Source organism: Bufo bufo, chromosome 4, assembly GCF_905171765.1.
Source record: "Bufo bufo chromosome 4, aBufBuf1.1, whole genome shotgun sequence".
NCBI lineage: Eukaryota > Metazoa > Chordata > Amphibia > Anura > Bufonidae > Bufo > Bufo bufo.
In genome coordinates, this window is record NC_053392.1 from 81,923,666 (window position 1) to 81,944,511 (window position 20,846).

Below are 20,846 nucleotides of genomic sequence, written 5' to 3' on the forward strand. Positions count from 1 at the left end.
AGCTTTGTCGGATCTCATTCCCTTTGCTGGTACTGTGTTAGTCTCTGCATGAGATTGTGCATCCCATGCAGTTACCCTCATCAGTAGCATCCCTGGGAAAGTCTAGTAGGCAGGAGCTAGGACCCAGGGGAGTGCCTGAGTCTACAGGTAGATGGGAGTCTGCTACAGTTTCGGATCCATTCATTGCCTGTGAAGGGAGGATATTGAATGTTCCCCTGAGCGATGGGACTAGCACGGAGTCAGGCTGCCCTGTCTTCCAGGAGGAAAGGATTGCTCTAAGGATCTGCTGGATGTTGTGGGACCTCTCAGGATGGGATTCTGCGGCGCTGCTCACATTGGCGCATTGGGAATATTTTACGTGGTGGCTTTAGGCAACCTGGCGGCGACTTCTTCTGAGTTTTCAGGTAGGAGAGACAAGTGGGAATGTGTTGGGATTCCTTTCCCTGGATATCTCCCCTGCAGTGAGGCGCTCCTTTACTTCACGTCCCCTTACTGGAGACCCTAGACCGCAGGAAACTGCATAGAAAGCAATTCCCAAACATGGGGTGATCTCACTTCACAGACGTCACCCTTCTTGTAGGACCTCATTCACACGGCCATATGTATTTTCTGGCGCACAAAACACGGATTTGCAAAAAATACGGATGACGTCTGTGTTGCAACCGTTTTTTTGGGCTGACCTACTGACTCTGTGGTCCATTTTGCGGCTAAGAATAGGACACGTTCTATCTTTTGTGGAATGCAGAAAGCGCGCAAGATCACCCACATGCTTTCCGCATCCGTATGTCCGTTCCGCAAAAAGATAGAACATCTTCTATATATACTTGGCTGCGAAATTCCGACCAACGGATTCATTAAAGTCAATGGGACTGCAAAAAATAGCGTATGCAACACGGATGTCATTAGTATTTTTTGGGCAGATCCGCATTTTGTGGACCCCAAAACACATAAGGTCGTGTGCATGATGTCTAGAAAATGTCCTAAGGACTTCTGCAGAAAACAGCGTCCGTAGTTCTTAAGCGATTTTTCGAGATTGCTTTCATTTTTCGGATCGAAAGCAGACGTTATGTTGTTTTTCTCAGTTTTGACTTAAATAGGGGGGAAAAGCAACACAATGCCAAACAGAGTGTTAGAGTTGTGCTTGCTGTCAGTGAATGAAAACATCCTTGTGCTTATACAGAGACGGCAAATCTGCACAGACCTGATACTTCTACCAGCAGAGGGTTCGTTACAATGTATGCAGTTTTGACAGTGTGACATGGGTTGGTCCTAAGTGAACAATCCCTTTAAGCTATATTTATGTAGAGAACCCTATAAGGGGAACCCGGGTCTAGCTTTACATTTAGGGCTTTCGTGCTCACGGGAAGGAAAGAATTGTGGATTACGCTGCAATTCCATAGCAAAATCCACAGCTTTGTTGCATATTTTGATGCCTATTAGCTACAGATTTGGCCCCCAGACGTCGCAACGGGTAGAATCCAAAAGGAAAATCTGCAGAAAGAATTGACATGCTGAGGATTTAAAGGGGTATTCCGGTTGCATCAAGCTTTCCCTATCCACAGGACAGGAGATAACTATTAGACCGGCCCGGGTCCTACCGCTGGGATCTCCAGAACGGGGACCATGTACCCCACGGGGCATCCTGAAAGGAATGGAGCGGCAGGTGGGGCATGAACACTGCTCCATACACCTCTGTGGGAGTTACAGAAATGGCTGATCTCCAGACCCCCCACTGATCCTCGACTACTTTCACACTTGCGGTAGCCTTTTCCGGCACGCTGTTGTGGCGGGGGAACATCCTGCCGAATCCTTGCTACCGCTAGTCCACCGTGCCGCCGGAAGTTCACTATAATGGGGTCGGGCTGGAGGTATGGCCACAGCACGGCAAACAAGCCGAGAGGCGGCCGGACAAAAAACGCAGCATGTTGTAGTTTTTGTCCGGCCGCCGTCTCGGCTTGTTTGGCGTGCTTGCGGCTGGACCTCTGGCCCGCCCGCATTATAGTGAACTTCCGGCGGCACGGTGGACTAGCGGTAGCAAGGATCCCCCCGGAACAGCCTGCTGGAAAAGGCTAACTCAAGTGTGAAAGTAGCCTAAGGGCTCGTTCACACAAATGTATTTTGCGTTCTGTATATGGGCTGTTTTCTGCGTTCCGCATGCGGTCCGTGGTCGGCCAAGTATAGGACACATTCTACTGTTGGTGGAGTGGACATACGGATGCAAATAGAACGCGGATCAGCCATGTGCTTTCTGCATCTGTATGTCCGTTCCACAAAAAAGATAGAATCTCATCAGTATTTTGCGGATCCACAATTTGCGGACCTCAAAATTTTCCGCCATAATTTCCGGCTTTGTGTGGACGCGCCCTAAGGACCTCGCTAGGTCTTACAACATGAATTTTAAGTTTTTTCTGTTGGTGGCAAGTTATAAACTATGGATAATAAGAGCTGAGTACATGATGGGTCCGGGGGCGTGGACTGAGCAGTGATTGAGGGGCTGGCATCTGCATAAGCCCCCGCTTCACCCCTCACATATGGCGTGGACCCCCTGCCTGATCTGTCAGTGCTGAGGAGCTTTTGATGCTCCGCCGGTCATGACCTCAAATAACACCAGTCCCAGCCCAGGACTGTCCCAGTCTCTCCTTGGATACAACTTTTTTTAGAAATGGAAAAAACTCATATTACAGATGAAATGACCATAATCTACAATCCGATGGTCTGATCAGTGCCGATTCTTACTATTCTGACAGTCCTTGTATGCAACCAGCAGGGGGCTCTGTAGCATGGAAATGTACAGCAGTTTACTAGTCCTGTAATCTAGTCCCTGTCAGTCGTGGGGTTAATAGTAGTGATGTCAGCAGACAGTTTACTGCTCAGACATAAGAATTACAGTGTGTAATGGCACCAGCTCTCTCCTGATCCTCCACTTGGCTCAGCCGAGCATTCAAGTGTTGCGAATGGGCAGAGGAGAATAAGCTGCCTCTTATTCCCCACTGAGCCCAGTAAGACAGCCATATGCTTTAGATACCTGGCAGTCAAGGGCACGTTTGGCTAAAGGATCCCTCCCGTACATGCTCAGTTTGGCCAAGCGTGCATGTGTCCTGAATGCAGACACCTCTGACAGTGGCTTATCTCCCTGAGAATTAAAGGACCAGGCATGTTGAAATCCCGTTGCCCGATCCTCATCTCCTTCGACATCTGTCAGGAGAGACTCAGAAGTCCCTTGTACAAATGAGATGGTTGACCGATCCCACTCAAATCAGCGGTTGCTGACAACATAAATCTAATTTGTATGGCCATCTTTACTTCTTAAAATAAAATAAAAATCACCTGTGAATATAGTAGAAGTCCTTGACTCGGATGTTAAAAAGTTACGTGTGTGACAACCAATATGACTGTCATAACGGAGTTGTCAGTCAGCTTTCCGATAGTCTCAAATGGCAAGCTTGCCTAGTTATACGGTAATACATCTCCACCAAGCATGGCTACGGCCTACTAAGGGCTCATGCACACAAACATATTTTCTTTCCGTGTCCGTTCAGGTTTTTTTTGCGGATCGTATGCGGAACCATTCATTTCAATGGGTCCGCAAAACAAAAAAAAAAAAAACAAAGTTACTCGGTGTGCATTCCGTTTCTGTATGCCCGTTCCGCAAAAAAATAGAACATGTCCTATTATTGTCCGCATTGCGGACAAGGATAGGACTGTTCTATTGGGGGCCAGCTGCTCCGTTCCACAAAATACGGAATGCACACGGACGTCATTTGTATTTTTTGCAGATCCGTTTTTTGCAGACCGCTAAATATATACGGTCGTGTGGATGAGGCCTTACTGACATGTTTTTTGGTACATTTGGGAACCCTCCCAAACCCCACTCGGAAACACCCAGTTTTGAACAGGGTTTATGTAAACTCCCACCCATTTTTAAGCCGGGAGAAGCCAAATTTGCCGACATTGAAAATTTGGGAAAATTCTGGCTAGTTCGATTAAATGGACACTCCGGCCAAAAGAGATGCACTTTATTATGGCTCGTACTAAGGCATTGGGATGGCGCAAGGAGTCATAGTATGATATATGATACATCGTTTTTTTTTGTGTCTGTTGTTTATTTCTCGTTGCCCTTGGATACGGCAGACGTCTGCTGTCATGTAGTGGGTTATGTCATTGCGTTCCCCAGCAGCGAGACCCTCATAGCAGACCACGCCGTGACAGCCACAAGGCCTATTATCCTCCCATAAAGAAAGTTATTTGTAAGGGAATTAGCAGTTCCCAAGCATCACAACAACCTGCGGCGCACAATGACCCCCGCACTGCGCACTATGAGGAGGCGCAGTATTTGCATTTTCCGGGAGGTTTCTCTCCACCAAGAAGGGGTTTTGTAAAGGTCCGGGGCTTAGAATACAGGATTTGTAAAGGGCTGGAGATTGCAGGACGTCAGTGAGGGGAGACCCGGGGGCTCCTCAGGGAGGGTCTCTGCATTGTGCTGGGTCCACAGCTATACCGCCGTCTGTTTACGGGGCCTGGGCCTGCTGGGAAGAGTGTTATTATAAGGGGGAATTCACACATGGCAGATTGGTTTCAGTAATTTCTGTGACTGAAAATCTGTTCAATTTATTGGCAAGTCTTTTTTTATGCTTCTCAATGTTCACATCTATCTCATATCTATCTCTCTATCTATCTATCTGTTATATATTATTTAGCTATCTATCTATTTAGTATCTATTATCTATCTATCTATCTATCTATCTATCTATCTATCTATCTTCTATCTATCTATCTATCTATCTATCTATCTATCTATCTATCTATCTATCTATCTATCTGTTATATATTATCTATCTATCTATATGTTATTTTATATCTTCTATCTATCTACCTACCTCCTATCTTCTATCTATCTATCTATCTATCTATCTGTTATATATTTACTGTCTATCTATCTATCTATCTATCTATCTATCTATCTATCTATCTATCTATCTGTTATCTATCTGTTATCTATCTATCTATCTATCTATCTATGATATTATGGATTTCCGCATTCTCATGCAGTGACCTCTGTGGACAGGCGTTGTACATCCATTGAGTCCGCTGTACTGTATAGACAAGAGTGTGTAGAGCCCTTTCATACAGCCATGACTGGAGATCCCAGTCAGTAATATTTTAATGGTCTTTTAAAGTTAAACACGCCTAATTTATTAATGGAGAACCCCTTTGAGGCCATCTAATGGTCCTCTAATATCCATAATAATATCCAAACTAATGGGTGAGCTGCGAACTTATAAGGATGAGCTGAAGACATCGCTGTCCTGATGCCCTGCTAGGGTATTTGGACATCATAGAGGGGTCCCCTACTTTGATCTAAAGAGGAGATCCATAAAGTAATAGCGGCTTCTATGAGAAAACATCTTTATATTAATGTTTTTGATGTTCAAAATATGTGAGAAATCTTTGCTTGATCCTTGGGAGAATTTTTGTGCTCTGATCCTATTGGACGGAAGGTTTAGGATTCTGGATAGTAACTGCTACAATGTATCACAAGACTGGATGACCCGCATTGTTCTAGATGTCATGCAGATGACCAGTGAACTGTGGGTTGTTCTGTCAGGGGTTGTCTTTGATCTCTCCCGAGACAGGAGAACATATCCACACAGTGATGAGACTGACGAAAGAAGTCAGGGAATGTGCCTTTAAACAAAGCCTCCCCCACACCGGTGGACAGACCCTCACCCTCTCTACAGAGGACTCCATAAGCCTGCTATATGGAAGCACACAGACACTGTCACATTACCTCCTCATTATCACTGAGTGGGCCATACCATGTTAGACATTATTGTGGGGAGAGTACTTTTCCAATGAATTCATCAAAGATATTAGTTTTCCATCATAATTAACCATCACGTTGGACTTCACACTTACTACTGAATAATCTTTCAAGAGTTATGTTTTCTAGACAGATTGGTATTTTGGGGGCAGTTGCAAAACCTTCAGTTGAATAGGACTTTATTATTAATGTTATATGCTAATTTCATACACGTTAATCGTAGAAATGTCTCTTGAAAAGTTCTCTGTCTGGAGTAAATCCTATTTATTCCCAATGATACCGGATTTGATGGGGTGTGTGCTCCTCAGGGTACTACGCCCAGCCGCCTTCCCCTCAACCCCCCAAACCAAGACCATTTAAGATGTGGAGCTGTTGAATGTAGTCATCACTTAGCTATAGCTCTATGCTCAGGCTTTTCTAAAAAGAGCCCATTGTAATGACCTAGGAAAAAGTCTTCTAAACCTACTTAAATGGACATGTTCTACTGAACTCATTCAGTGGTTGTATTATAGCAGTGAATTAAGACGTTCCCCTCTTATTAGGGAAATTAAAGATTTCTGTGTTAAGCTGGATTTACGTGGACCAATGTTTGGGCCGATTATCGACAAAGAACATTCCTACAAAACGATAATCTACCCGTCTAAAGGTGCCGCAGATCACCCAATGAACAAGCAAAATGCTCGTTCATCGGATGAAATGATTGGAGGTGTGGACACCTCAATCATAGTTCCCGGGGCAGTTCCATAAAAGTGAATAAAGATGTGGCCGCTCTTGAGTGGTGCGAGCTCCATTCATCTCTATTGGGCTTCTGAATATTTTCAGTATTCCCATAGAAATGAATAGAGGACGGCCGTGAATTCGTGGTGCACTCTCTTTACTTTGAGCTCTCCGTTCTAGAGACAAGTGCGGGTCTCAGAGGTGGGACCCACACCTATCTGACATTGGTGGCATATTGACGTGAGACAACCCCTTTAACTTATTTATTTTAGGTTTACTGTTCCTTTAATTGATGATCTTAGAGATTGCATCTGAATTGGCCAGGATTTCTCATCTCTAGATGTTGGATACATCCATGCAAAACCCTGTCCATTCGGACAAGCGTGCATAGGGCTAATGAACATATGAGCTGTTCTGTAGGAGCACCTCCTTTTCTGGTGGACTCGACTAATCCGTGCACAGTGCACTACCAGGACAGCCATTCATCTGGCTATCTATCTGCAGCTGTTTGCAGGGGTGCCAAGAGGAGGACCAATGATTAGCTTACTACATTGGGGACTGGATTTTGAAAGGGATTAAATCTGATGAACCAACTCCTTAAAAACCTCTTAAAGCAGGGTACTGTCTTCATAAAGTTTGTAAGTCTACAGACATATTCATAGGGGCATATGCTTCTGTGTTTCCCTGGTGTCCATGACCGAAGCTTCCACAATTAGATTGCAAGATTCTATGGGACACAATCTGTTGTATGCAATTATTAAAAGTAACATTTGTGAACTGGAGGTATACGTGGCCATACTGCCCGCCTGTGTATTAGCTCTGCTGTTTTTATGGAGAGGATCATCCAAGTGAGAAGAATTTCATCTTGAATGTCCTTTGACTTTGCCTCGTTCTTGGAATTTGTAGCAAAACTCCCAGACATTTGACACCGACTTGTTCCAAATCAGTGCTTGTAGGATACTATTATTTATGATTTGAGGGCCAAAGTTGAGTCTTATATGCCAGTGAAGATGCTATGAAGTGAGTTGGTGCTTGGGAATTTTCAGCATGGCATGACACGGGGCCTCATGTATCCAAGCTGTACAATTTTTTTTTTTAATTAGTCGGACTGATTGCTAAGGGCAGTAAGAAGATGTTTGAGACACATGAGACCTTATTTGCTATCATAGGTCCATGTTGTGCTGTGTAGTAAACCTGTCACTGGATATCGGTCATCTATATAGAACTGAGTACCACCACATGTAGAATACATGTTGTAATGAGTAGAGATGAGCGAACTTCTCAAAAATTCGATTCGGCCGGTTCGCTGAACTTTCTTAAAAAATTTGGTTTGATACAAATTTATTCATGGCAAATCGCATGGCGGCTATTTCCTGGCTGCAGAGAGCCTTTATAGGTATGTAGAACACTGTGCCTTGCAGTAACACGCATAGGGAGTCTGCTGTGGTAGTGAACAATACTGTGAGTCCGTATGACATGCAGATGACAGGCATCGCTCTTAGAATCACTGCACACTTCACTTATCTGGGCAGTCACGGGGCCAGAACTGCGCCAGGTATAAAGAACAGTGCAGAGGCCCAAGATCCTACTATAGCATGAAAGAGAGCACTCCTTTAACACCAATTCACTGATTCCACATAGATTTCTACAGAACCTGTTCTATTAAACGCTTATACAAGTAGAGCCCCCTGACAGAGTGAAGAGGGTGTCAGCAGTAAGTTTATGTTGACGTCACTGATTATTTTGCCCTTCCTCTGATCCGTCAGAACAATAATCCTCAAAAAACGGATCCTGTCTGTGGAGCATCCACCTTCACTCGGTCAGTATTTGGTCAGTAATCCATCAGTATTGCTAATGCCAAAAAAAACAGGAGTGGATCCAAAACAGAGATGACACGTGAATGGAATATTTGCATGTCTTCTGTGTTTTGTACCAACTCCTGCTTTTGGCTACCAAATCATAAACCAATTCTGATGCAAAATAGGGACCATGTCATGCAGGCCTTACAGCTGTTACATAGTCAGGATCCGTTGTGCGTCTAATTTTTCCTTCCTTCTGACAGATCAGAAGAAGGGTCAAAAAAATGACGAGGAAGTGTCAGCCAGGCTGAAAGTCAAAATAGTGGCCCAGTCATGAAGTGGGGAGGGTGGGAACAGCATGAGAAGTCCACAGAGTGGCACTATGACATAGTGGTGAGGTGGAAGCAGCATGAGGAGGCCACAGAGTGGCATAATGACAGTGTGGAGGTGGCAGCAGCATCAGGAGGCCACAGAGTGGCAAGGTGAAATAGTGTGGAGGTGGCTGCAGCATCAGGAGATCACAGGGTGGGGAGGTGGGTGGCAATACCAGTACCAGCTGAAGATAGTGGGTGAAAGAGCCCTTGGCATCAGATGTGTAGCATCAGGCGGATGGCAACATCAGAATAATAGCTGAGGCAGGTAGCCAGAAGAAACCGGTCTCTTTTCTCAAAGTGTTGGTGTGCACCATGAATGATCTAGTCTGATGTATCAGGCATTGGTGGAAATCCTGGCTGATCCATGCCTGATTCATCTTGACAAAGGCCAGTCTCTCCACATTTTGGGTGGACAGGCGAGTTCTTCTTGGGATAACTATGGCCCCCGCTGTGCTAAACACTCGCTCTGATGCCACACTACTGGCCGGGCACGACAGCTTTTCCAGGGCAAACTTTGCCAGTTGTGGCCACAAATCCAGTTTGGCTGCCCAGCAGTCTAGCGGATCTTCAATGTGGGGTGGCAGGGTGCTGTCCAAGTATGCCACCACTTGCTGGTCCAGGTCCTGCTCCAGGTTTAGCTGCTGCTACTGGTGAATAGTTTCTTCACTAGGCTGGTGAAAAAAGCTGATCATCAGCGACTCTAGACTCAAGTTGCTGCTGATGGAGCTGGTACTGCTTCAACCCCCCATCGTGCCAAAGCAGCCGTGGCAGAGGAACGTGAGCAGAGAGGGCCCCCTGCCAGTCAGACCTGCGAGAGGATGGAGGATGGCGCAGATAAGCAGCAGCCAACTCACTACATAGGATGTCTCTATAGTAGTTAAATTTGTCCTCCCTCTCAGCGGATGTAAAAAAGGCCCCCATTTGGAACGGTAGCGAGGGTCTAACAAGATGGAGGGCCAGAAGCCATCCCTCTGCCGAATGCTGACAATTCAGCTGTCACTACACAAGCAAGTGAGCATGAATCGCGCCATTTGTGCAAGAGACTCGGAGGGACTACCTGCCTCTATCTCCACTGCATACTGCCATGGTGTGTCTGGGTCCTCTGCCTCGTGTTCCTCATCGCCCTGTAGCTCCTCTGGTTGCTCCTCCTCTCCTATCACCTGTGTAGAAAAACCACCCATTTCGCTACACATTGCTTGTGCTCCAATGTCCTCCTCCTCCTCCAGTTCAGCCCCCACAGGGCTCATGTGGCCGTAAGATCTAGGCGCCACGTATCCAGTCTCCTGACCAGCCAGATTTTCCAGCATCTGTTCCAGGACATGAAGCAGTGGAATGACATCATTGATCCTGTAGTCCTGGTGACTGACAAATAACGTGGCCACCTCAAAGGGCCTGAGCAAACGGCAGGTGTCACGCATGAGCTGCCACTGGCTGACATCGAAGTTACACAGAGGAGTACTGTCCGCTTGGATTATCAAGAAATCGTGTATGGCCTTTCTCTGTTCGTATAGTTGGTCCAACATATGGAGGGTGGAATTCTAACGGGTGGAAACGTCGCATATCATCCTATGTTGGGGGATGCCGTTCTGCCTCTGCAGTTCAAGGAGGGTGTGCTTTGTAGTGTACGAGTGGCTGAAGTGCATGCAAAGTTTCCTGGCCATTTTCAGGATATCTTGCAGATGGGTGGAAGACTTCAGGAACCGCTTGACAACCAGATTGAACACGTGTGCCATGCATGGCGCATGGCTCAGCCCCATGTTCTTCCCATTGTCAGTCACCATGGTTCTGATTTTCAGTTGTTGAGGAGAAAGCCAGGATTCAATTTCTTGATGAATGACATGGAGCAGTTCCTCCCCTGTGTGACTCCGTTTGCCCAGGCAAACGAGGTGCAGAACAGCGTGACACCGCTGTGCCCTGCACATGTGGTATGCTGGAGGGGCACTGTGAATTGTCCCTGCAGTGGAGGCTGAGGACACGGTGGAGGATGAGGAGGCAGACATTGTCGCGGGACCAATGGCGTGAGAACGTGGAGGCAGATGCGGCGTCACCTGGCCAAGTTGCTGGTGTGGCTGTGTAGGAACCACATTCACCCAGTGGGCCGTAAAGGACATGTATTGTCCCTGACCGTAGTTACAGCTCCACACGTCGGCGCTGCCGTGCACTTTGGCAGACACAAGGACTGGCCCACCTTCTGTTCTACATACATGTGCAGGGCTGGTACTGCCTTTTTGCCAAAGAAATTACGGTTTGGGACTCTCCACCTCGGCTCCGCACAAGCCATCAGTTCTCTGAAAGGTGCAGAGTCCACCCCTTTTTAAAAGGAGGGACTGCAGCACCAGCAACTTGGCCAAGAGCACATTCAGCTTCTGTGCCGTTGAATAACTGCACGCATACTGTTGTCTCTTGGCAATCGCTTTGGTGATTGATTGCTTACCGAATGACTGACAAAGAGTAGGAGGAGGAGCAGGAGCATCAGGACCAGCAGATGATGGGAAGGACAGACAGCTCCCTTCAGCTGAGGGGGTGGAGCCTTGACTGCCTGAAATCGGGTGTGTACCATTGGGTGATGCAGTGGTTGCTGCGGAAGGCTGGACCACCACATCAGACCCACAGTTCTCCCAGGTCACTTTATGGTGACACTGCATATGTTGACCCTGAGCCGTGGTGACAACATTGTCACCCTGGCCACGCTTCACCTTCTGCCCACAGATTCTACAAAGGGCCATGTTCACCTACTCCGACAGCTTAACAAAAAACTGCCACACCGCCGAATAGGTGACATTGCCCCCAACACTCCGTACTGACTGACTGCTACCGCCGCTGCTTCTGTAAACCCCTGCACCACTACTTTCCGTCCAGGTAGGCTTCTGCGAAGCGGGTGGTCTACCCCGGGCACGTTTGGCTCGCGACCTCCCACTGCTGCCACCCTGCTGACTCCCTGCCACACCAGCGACTTGCTGGCTCCGCCGCTGCCTCACGGTCAAGCTGCCACCCTCTTTTACCGATGATGATGAAGCCCATAATTCACCCAGCTCCCAAGTGTGATCAGCTACATCATCATCATTGAATACTGTCTGCATGCAGGCTCGGACTGGCCCACCGGGGTACAGGTGAATCCCCCGGTGGGCCCCTGAGCAAGGTGGGCCCCTAGTCCCTCAACCCCCTCTACAAGTGGCACATAACACAGTAGACTTACTGCACTACAGACTACGGGTATCGAATTTTCGATACCCAATCGATACTTTTGTCTGGTATCGACCTCGATACCGGGATTTTCCTTTTTCCGATACTAGGCTTCGCTATTGCACAGTCTGGTATCAGCGAAAATGGCACGTGCTGCTCTCAGCGCGTTCCCTGTTCTCCTCAGCAGCACAGGGGAGAAGGAAGCAGTCTCTCCCTCCCCCTTGTGCCGCTGCCACCAATGATGAGAGAGGGGCGGGAGCACTGAGCCACCAATGAAAGTAAACGTTTAATACAAATCCAGGAAGTGGGTGCTGGCGCGGAGCTGCGATCAGCGGCACTTAACCCGTTAGGTGCCGCACCCGCCTCCTGTATTAAATGTTAATTATCATTGGTGGCGCAGTGCGCCTTCCCCCCACTGCCATGTATTTAAATCATTGGTGGCGCAATGCGCCCCCTCCCCTCAACCCCCCCAGTATTAAAATCATTGGTGGCGCAGTGTGCCCCCTCCCTCCCACCCTTCAATATTAAAACACCACGCAAAAAAATTAACTTTTCGTCTGCTACTGGGCAAAAACCATTTGTCCTATACTAAATCGAGTGTGCGGATTACAAATCCGAAGTCAGAATTGTTGTAACACGTCACGAAATTTTGCTATGCATAAGTATGCCTAAATGAATTAAAGGGAACCTGTCACCGGGATTTTGTGCATAGAGCTGACGACATGGGTTGCTAGATGGCCGCTAGCAAATCCCGGTGACAGGTTCCCTTTAAGCACTTGGAAAGCATTGAATAATTTTTAACAGAACGAGTTTTACTCCAACAATTACCTGATCTACATCAAAGTTTGCGTAGTAAACAGTGTATGAAAATGTAATGGAATAACAAGATTTCAAAAAGTCTTGTTTTTCAGTTTATAAGTCTTACTTGAGCAAGGCCCAGTACTGTTAAAAGTGCTTCAGGCCTCTGCTTTTGCGTTTGTGAACGGTCATATTTTCCAGTTGCAAAAACCAGCAGTAGTCCCCCATCATGTTGGGATTCCAGCGGCCTTGATACCTGTTCTCCATTGTAGAAATATCTTTATGGAACCGCTCTCCATGTTCGTCACTTACGTGTCCCAAATTGGGTGGGAAAAAGTCAAGATGGGAATGTAAGAAATGCCTTTTCAATGACATTCGTCAGCCAAGTTGTTCATATGCTGTAAGCATGTTGTCTACTAATTCAGCATAGTTTGCCGCTCGTCTGTTCCCAAGGAAGTTCTGCACTACTAGCACAAATGCATCCCAAGCTGCAAGTCCCAGAGGGTTGAGTTTTGTTCTGAATGTGTCATCATGCATTAGTTTGTTGATTTTGGGGCCAATAAAAATTCCGGCCCTTATTTTAGCATCAGTTTTCAGTGTGCTAAAGTTCTCCTTCAAATACTGGAAACCACCTCCATCACGATCAAGTGCAATTACAACATTTTTCATTAAACCAAGTTTAATGTGAAGTGGTGGAAGATAAACTTGAAGTGGATCGACCAGTGATTTGTGTTGTACATTGTACTGACCAACAGTGTGCTCGACTCTGAGAGGCCACGTCTCATTTTGTAATGATTGTTGTCATCACAAAAAGAACATATGGCACAAGAAACACATATGCTTTGTGTACCCTAACTGTAGGCCAAGCAGCAGTGCTACCAGTTTCAGGTCAGCACAAATTTTCCATTTATGTTCTGAGTATTTGATCATTTTCTAAATTAACTCCATAGAAGCATGGGTCTCTTTCATTCAAACCGCATGAGCCAATGGAACAGATGGTTTTTCGTTACCATTGTGCAACAAGACAGCTTTCAAACTTGTTTTGCTAGAGTCTATGAATAGCCTCCATTCATCGGGAACATGTGTACCATCTAACTCCATCATAAGACCATTTACATCAATACAGAAACAGACATCGCTTTCCATTGCATAGTATGCAGCTAACTTGGTGTGTCGATGACAAAAGTGTGAAGTTGTGGTGCCTCGTTGTAGCAAATTCCATTCCCGAAGTCTATAAGCTAGCAGTTCTGACTTTTCTTTAGATAATGACAGATCTCTTACCAGATCATCTAAATCTGATTGGCTCAGCAAGTGCGGCTGACCCTCCAGTTGTTCTGGATCAGGAAATGCATTGTGACAATCAACATCTTCTTCTTCATCAGGATCAGAACTGTCTGTTTCAATTGCCGTTCCTGCTGTGGGAGGGGCAGGCACTGGATTCTCTACATCGTGTGGTACTGGTTTAGGAGCAGGCTCACAGTCAGGATGCACAATTTGTGACTTGTTTCTCTTTGAATATCAGGCGATTTTAGTCATGCAAAAGTAACAGTATGAATGGTGATTTTTCAGTTCACGTCAAACCATAGGCACTGCAAAAGCCATTCCTTTCCTTTTACCATTCAACCACTGCGTTAACCCAGAGTAACACACAGTGCAACACACATGAGGTGCCCAGCTTTTATCTTGATCTCCAATTTTACAGTCAAAGTAACACTTGTAAGCAAGACGCACTTGCTTTGTCAGATTCTTGTGCTGATCAGAAGTAGTGTATTTGCCACATATGGAGCAGAAATTGTCTGGATCGTTAACACATTTGCATTTATCTATCTTAAGTTTCAAAACTGATAGCACTATAACAGATCACTTTATGAAAATCTGTCCAGCTTGCCTTATATACTTACTGCTGACATCAGCCTGAGTGCGTCCGGACAGGTCTGGACATGTCCATTGGAATATTTCCAATATAATGCATTAATATTATAACTGAATAGGCTTTGCATGTATAACTTAAAATCTAGACGTGTCAGGCAAATTCCGAGTTCTTATTTGGAATCAGCGCGCTCATTTTAGTATAAATCACATGTTTTTCTCTCAGTAACAAAATCATTGTTGCGCAATGAAATCATTGGTGGCAACTGGGTCCCCTCTTCATTGGTGGTGCAGTGGCAGCTTCTGATCGAAGCCCCAGCAGTGTAATCCTGGGGCTCCGATCAGTTACCATGGCAGCCAGGACAATACTGAAGCCCTGGCTGCCATGGTAATCTCCCTGCTGCTGTGTGTACTATGCACAGGGCAGCAGGGAAAGTGTGAGATCCTATGCACCCTAATAGAGCTCTATCAGGCTGAATAGGACAAGGGATTAAAAGATCCCAGGTTCTAGCCCCTAAAGGGGGAAATGGTTAAATAAAAAGTAAAAAAAATAAAATAAATTAAGTATAAATCACCCCCTTTCCCAATTTTACATATAAAATATATACACAATAAATAAACATACTACATATCGCCACATCCGAAAAGTCCAAACTATTAAAATATTTAAAAAATTTCCTAACAGAAAAAAAATAAAATAAAAATTGTGCGATTCAGCATTTTTTTTTAGTCACCTTGACCCCCCAAAAAATAGGATTGGACTGTTCTATTATGGGCCGGACGTTCCATAAAATGCGGAATGCACGCAGATTTTTTGGGGGTTTTATTTTTTTTGCGCGGTATCGAATGATATCGAGTATCGCAATACTTTTTAATGGTATCGAAACCGAATCAAAATTTGGGTATCGAAACAACCCTACTACAGACATATATTCTGTGTACAGCACCTCCACCAGCCAATGTTCATATAAAAAACTTGATAAATTATTAAAGAAACTCCCCAATTTATTATTATAGACACGATCAGAGCTGAGATGACTTCTAGGTACAGAGGAAAGCTGCCAGTGTCCTCTTGGACCTACCTTCTCAAAGTTGCTGCAGACACCCCATATTTAATAATCTGGTAGCATCTTGCTGCTGTGTGAGCAGGTAATATTTGAATGTATCCGTATGGTGGGCCCCCAAAATAAAGTTTACTGGTGGGCCCTAGGTACCCCAGTCCGACACTGTCTGCATGTCACTGATGTCCTCCTCACTGGTCTCTGGGTCAGGATCCGGACCGCTCACAACACCAGCTCCTACACCACTCTCCTGATCACTACTTGCCCGCCTACAGGAGAAAGTGGCGGATGTCTGCTCCACATCTTGGCTAGCCAGTAGCTGCTGACTGCCCTCTAGTAGCTCGTCCTCGCTGTATAGTGGAGCTGAGCCCACAGCATATAATACTTGTCTGGCTGAGGGAACAGAAAAGGACAGAGGCAGGCTGAAGACAGGTGAGGGTACTGGGCCTGCTCCTGGGCCATGCCAACTAAGGGTTGTGTCTGACAAACCCACCGACTCTTGGCTGGGGGTGTCTGATGTCACTTGGGATGAAGTGGATGACAGAGTCAACCATTTAAGAACCGCTGGGTTGCTGGTCAAGACACGACCGCTAGATGACAGCGGGAGCTCAGGCCTCTCGTAGTGACCCCTGCTGCCATACCCCCTTACTCTGCTGCGACCTGTGCCTGCGCCAGAAACATTTAGGCCTCTGCCACTCCCCTGTGCAGGGCCTGGCACTTCTCTGTCTGACATACTGTTAGTTCAAATAAATAAATAGCAAATTAAAACACCCCAAAAAAGTCTGTAATTTTCTCACTTCACCACACAACGGCAAATACTTTTTTTTGTGCCACTATTACACGCCAAAAAGGGCTTTAGAACATATAACTGCAATGCACAAGGGCAAATATTTCCTAGTAATAAACCCTGTTAATGCCTGTATCAAACAGCACTTGCACCCTAATAAGAACGGTTTGCTGGAATTACAGAGCTGTATAAGGGCAATTTGGATCCGCAGTCAGTGCAGCAAGGTGTAATAGGAATGTTCCTATTACCCAGGCTGTAAACTCCCCTACTGAACCCTGTTCTGCTTCAATACTGTGGAATGATTCCTCCCTGTCCTTTCCCTGAACTTCTATTCAGCAAAATAAAAGTTTTAAAGTCTTTTCTACCACTGTCCCTAGCACCTGCTGACGTCTCTCCCTGGTAAATGGCTGAATCCACGATGGCTGAGGCTATTTATAGGGCTGTGACATCACCTGGCTGGCTGCTGATTGGCTGCATGCATGGCATTGTGGGTGATCCCTCGTTTCCAGAGTTCCTTGCTCCATGTCCTAACACGTGCAGCAGCCATTTTAGGAAAAAATGTGATTCGTTTTCACAAAGCGCGAGGGAATTCGGATTCGGTGCGAATCTAAATTTTTCCTGAAATTCGGATCGAATTCCACTTCGTCAACTTCAATTCGCTCATCTCTAGTGATGAAGGATGGTGGTGGAGCAGGCCTCCACATAACTGGGAAACGATATGCAAATTAACTCTCATCCAGACGGAAGAACACTTTTTTTTTCTTACCACCCATAGATAGCACCAGACCCATTAAAAAAAACATGACTAGAGATTTTTTTTTTCCAAACCAGATTCAACTCCAAAAGTAAGAGACATAAATCTGTAGAGGTAGATACATAATGCCTCACAAGCTCCAGATCTCGGGGGATCACTTTAGAGTGAGAAGCTGCTGTGTATACTCATTAGAATATGTATTCACCTTCAGTTCATATCTAGTAGGTGCATTACAGTGAAGTTTGTTACCGAGGACTTTTATGGCATATGGGGCCCTCCACCGTACTCAAGAATGGGGGTGCCTTTTCACAGTGGATGGCGAGCAGGTAAGCAAACAGCTGATCGGTGAGGGTGCCAGGTGTCGCACCCCGCTGATCTGATATTGATGACCTATCCTGAGGATAGGTCATCAATATTAAAATCCTGGAAAACCCCTTTAACCACCTCAGCCCCCATAGCTTAAACACCCTGAAAGACCAGGCCACTTTTTACACTTCTGACCTACACTACTTTCACCGTTTATTGCTCGGTCATGCAACTTACCACCCAAATGAATTTTACCTCCTTTTCTTCTCACTAATAGAGCTTTCATTTGGTGGTATTTCATTGCTGCTGACATTTTTACTTTTTTTGTTATTAATCGAAATTTAACGATTTTTTTGCAAAAAAATGACATTTTTCACTTTCAGTTGTAAAATTTTGCAAAGAAAACGAGATCCATATATAAATTTTGCTCTAAATTTATTGTTCTACATGTCTTTGATAAAAAAAAAATGTTTGGGTAAAAAAAAAATGGTTTGGGTAAAAGTTATAGCGTTTACAAACTATGGTACAAAAATGTGAATTTCCGCTTTTTGAAGCAGCTCTGACTTTCTGAGCACCTGTCATGTTTCCTGAGGTTCTACAATGGCCAGACAGTACAAACACCCCACAAATGACCCCATTTCGGAAAGTACACACCCTAAGGTATTCGCTGATGGGCATAGTGAGTTCATATGGGGCGTGGCTTGCTCATGGCAGAGTGAAGACGTGCGTTGCTGCAGCTCTCCCGCCATTCTAACGAATCAAGCTATTTCTACGATTCTTATCAGCCTATAACCGACAAATATGGGAAGGAAGACTGCCAAGAACACGGCGGACACTGACCAGCCGGGGGATGGAGCCGGTATTCAGAAGTTTTTCGGCTCCCAGTCGAGCACAGCGGGACATCAGGGAGTTCCCAAGATGGCCGCCGGCACCTCCACGCCGCCTACAGAAAGTGCCTCCCGATCGGCTCCCTCGGACACTGACTCCAGGAGTCCCTCCTCATGCACCTCCGATATCGGATGGGACCTAAGGGCACAACTGAGAGCCCTACCTACAAAGGACGACCTGGAACACTCGGTCTCCCGCCTCGAGCAAACATACAAGACAGAGATGGAGGTACTGAAGGGGGAGATCGTGCACTTGGGTCACCGGGTGGAGGCCTCGGAAAAAGTGCAGGAGGTTGTCTTTGATCACCTAGCAGACCATCAGCAGGTGCTTTCGGCCCACTCCTCACAAATATCCCAGATCTTATCCCACATTGACGACATCGACAATCGTCACCGCAGAAATAATTTACGGATCAGGGGTCTGCCGGAGTCCGTCACACCGACCGAATTGGAGGCCTCTGTTCAGGAGTTGTTTAGCTCCCTGCTGCAGGGATCGTCCGATTCCCCAATTGAGCTCGACCGAGTCCACAGGGCTCTAGGGCCTAAGTCTGCTGACCCCAATAGACCGCGGGACATTGTGTGCCGGGTACATTTCTTCAGAATCAAGGAGGACATTATGAAAGCAGCGCGCCAGTCCGAGGACTTGTCCTACCAAGGGTCCCCGATTCAGATCTTACCTGACTTATCAAGGAGGACACTGCAATTACGGAGAGCGGTGCGCCCTATTCTTACTTTGTTGAAGGAAAGGGACATCATTTACCGTTGGGGCTTCCCGTTTCAACTACATGCCAGGAAGGACGGTAAGACAGCGACGTTCCGAGACCTGGAGGATCTCCCGAGGTTCCTGGAGTCCTTTTCGTTGCCAAAGATTTCTCTCCCTGACTGGCCAGTGATGCCATCTCCCGCACAGCTGCCAGACAGAGTACAGTGGGCACAAGTCTCTCCACGGTCCGCAAAGGCCAAGAAGTCTCCGTGACTTTGGGGGTTAATCTCCATCCTTTAGGCCCACATACTGGGCTTTCTGCCCATTGTTCTTCATAATCTTTTCTGATTATTGTCGGTTCACATGGTTTTCCCTTTTTTCTATTATTACTCACCTATATGTGATTCTTGTAATGTTGCCAGCCCTGGCCGTGTCTAGGCCTTGATCTGAGATCGCTATACGGGTGATACTAGGGTTATATAATAGCTATTCGCTTGTTTTTTGTTCAGTTTAAATGGCGGGAGAGGGGCTGCTCACCCTGGGCTTCTACTGCTCCCTCCGATTGAAGGTGTGTGGCAAAGACTTCCCTGAGATGTCTTCTCAGATTGTTTGCCACTGGTTCATACCTCTTGTTTTTAATGTGAGTTTATGTCCGGTCTTCCCTGTATTGTTTTGTTTTGTCTTCCTTGTTGTTCTTCCCCCTCCCCCTTCTGTCCCTGACAATAAGGTACTTTGGTCTGTTGCACCTATTTTTTTAGATGGCGTCCATTAGAATTAGCTCTTATAATGTGAATGGATTTAACGAACCTGCTAAACGCAACCAAATTTTGTATAACATGCATAAACAAAGGGTCTCTATAGCTCTTTTGCAGGAGACACATTTTAAAACTGGTCATGTGCCCTCCTGCAAAAACAGGTATTTCACGACTTGGTCGCATTGCACACATTCCGAGTCCAAATCTCGGGGCGTCTCCATTGCGGTACACAAATCGCTACCGTGCGAAATCTTAGACACAGTCTCTGACGTTTGTGGTCGTTTCCTCTTTATTAAGGTCTCCCTGTCGTCAAAACTTTTGATAATTGCTAACGTTTACTTTCCTAATTCAGGTCAGTCTCATTTCGCGTCCAAGATGTGCTCCGCCTTGACTGAGTTCGCAGATGGCCTGCCGATCATATTGGGTGGCGATATCAACTTTCCTCTGGACGTGTCTCTAGATGCCTCCTCCGGTAGGTCCTCTATTTCTCCTGGGGTGGCCCGTGGCTTTAAGAGACAGCTCAGATCGCTCAAATTGGTAGACGTGTGGCGAATTTTATTCCCTACCACGAAAGACTACACATACTTCTCCGCATCTCACAACACATATCACCGCCTGGACTATGTATTTATTTCCCACTCCCTACTTGATTTGCGCCCAGCCGCGGGGATTGAACCTGCTTTATTTTCAGATCATTCCATGACATGGGTGACACTTGATATCGGCGACTCCTCCAGGACATTTGGTTCCTGGAAACTCAATGACAACATACTTAGGGATCCTATTTGCGCTGCGGATATCAGAACCGCCCTCACTGACTTTGCCTTAAACCACGAATCCGACCCTTCTAGCCCGACCATTCAGTGGGAAGCCCTGAAATGTGTAATAAGAGGCAGATTTATTTCACACGCTTCTAGACTTAAGAAAATTAGAGCTGGGGAAGTTAAATCACTGTTGATAAAACTGGCGGATCTGGAGCAGAAACATAAGGGATCACTCTCAAACGAGGCTTTTCAGGAGTTATGTGAGACC

The 20,846-nt window shown here is 46.1% G+C and overlaps 1 protein-coding gene across 1 annotated transcript in view; it reads left to right on the forward strand.

The window, feature by feature from the left end:
* Nucleotides 1–310: 310 nt before the first annotated feature.
* The window catches only part of EVA1A (eva-1 homolog A, regulator of programmed cell death), a 356,598-nt gene continuing 336,062 nt past the window's right edge, over nt 311–20,846 (forward strand). The window contains exon 1 of the mRNA XM_040427455.1: nt 311–404. Coding sequence (XP_040283389.1) covers nt 311–404 — 94 coding nt within the window. The remainder of the gene's footprint in view (nt 405–20,846) is intronic.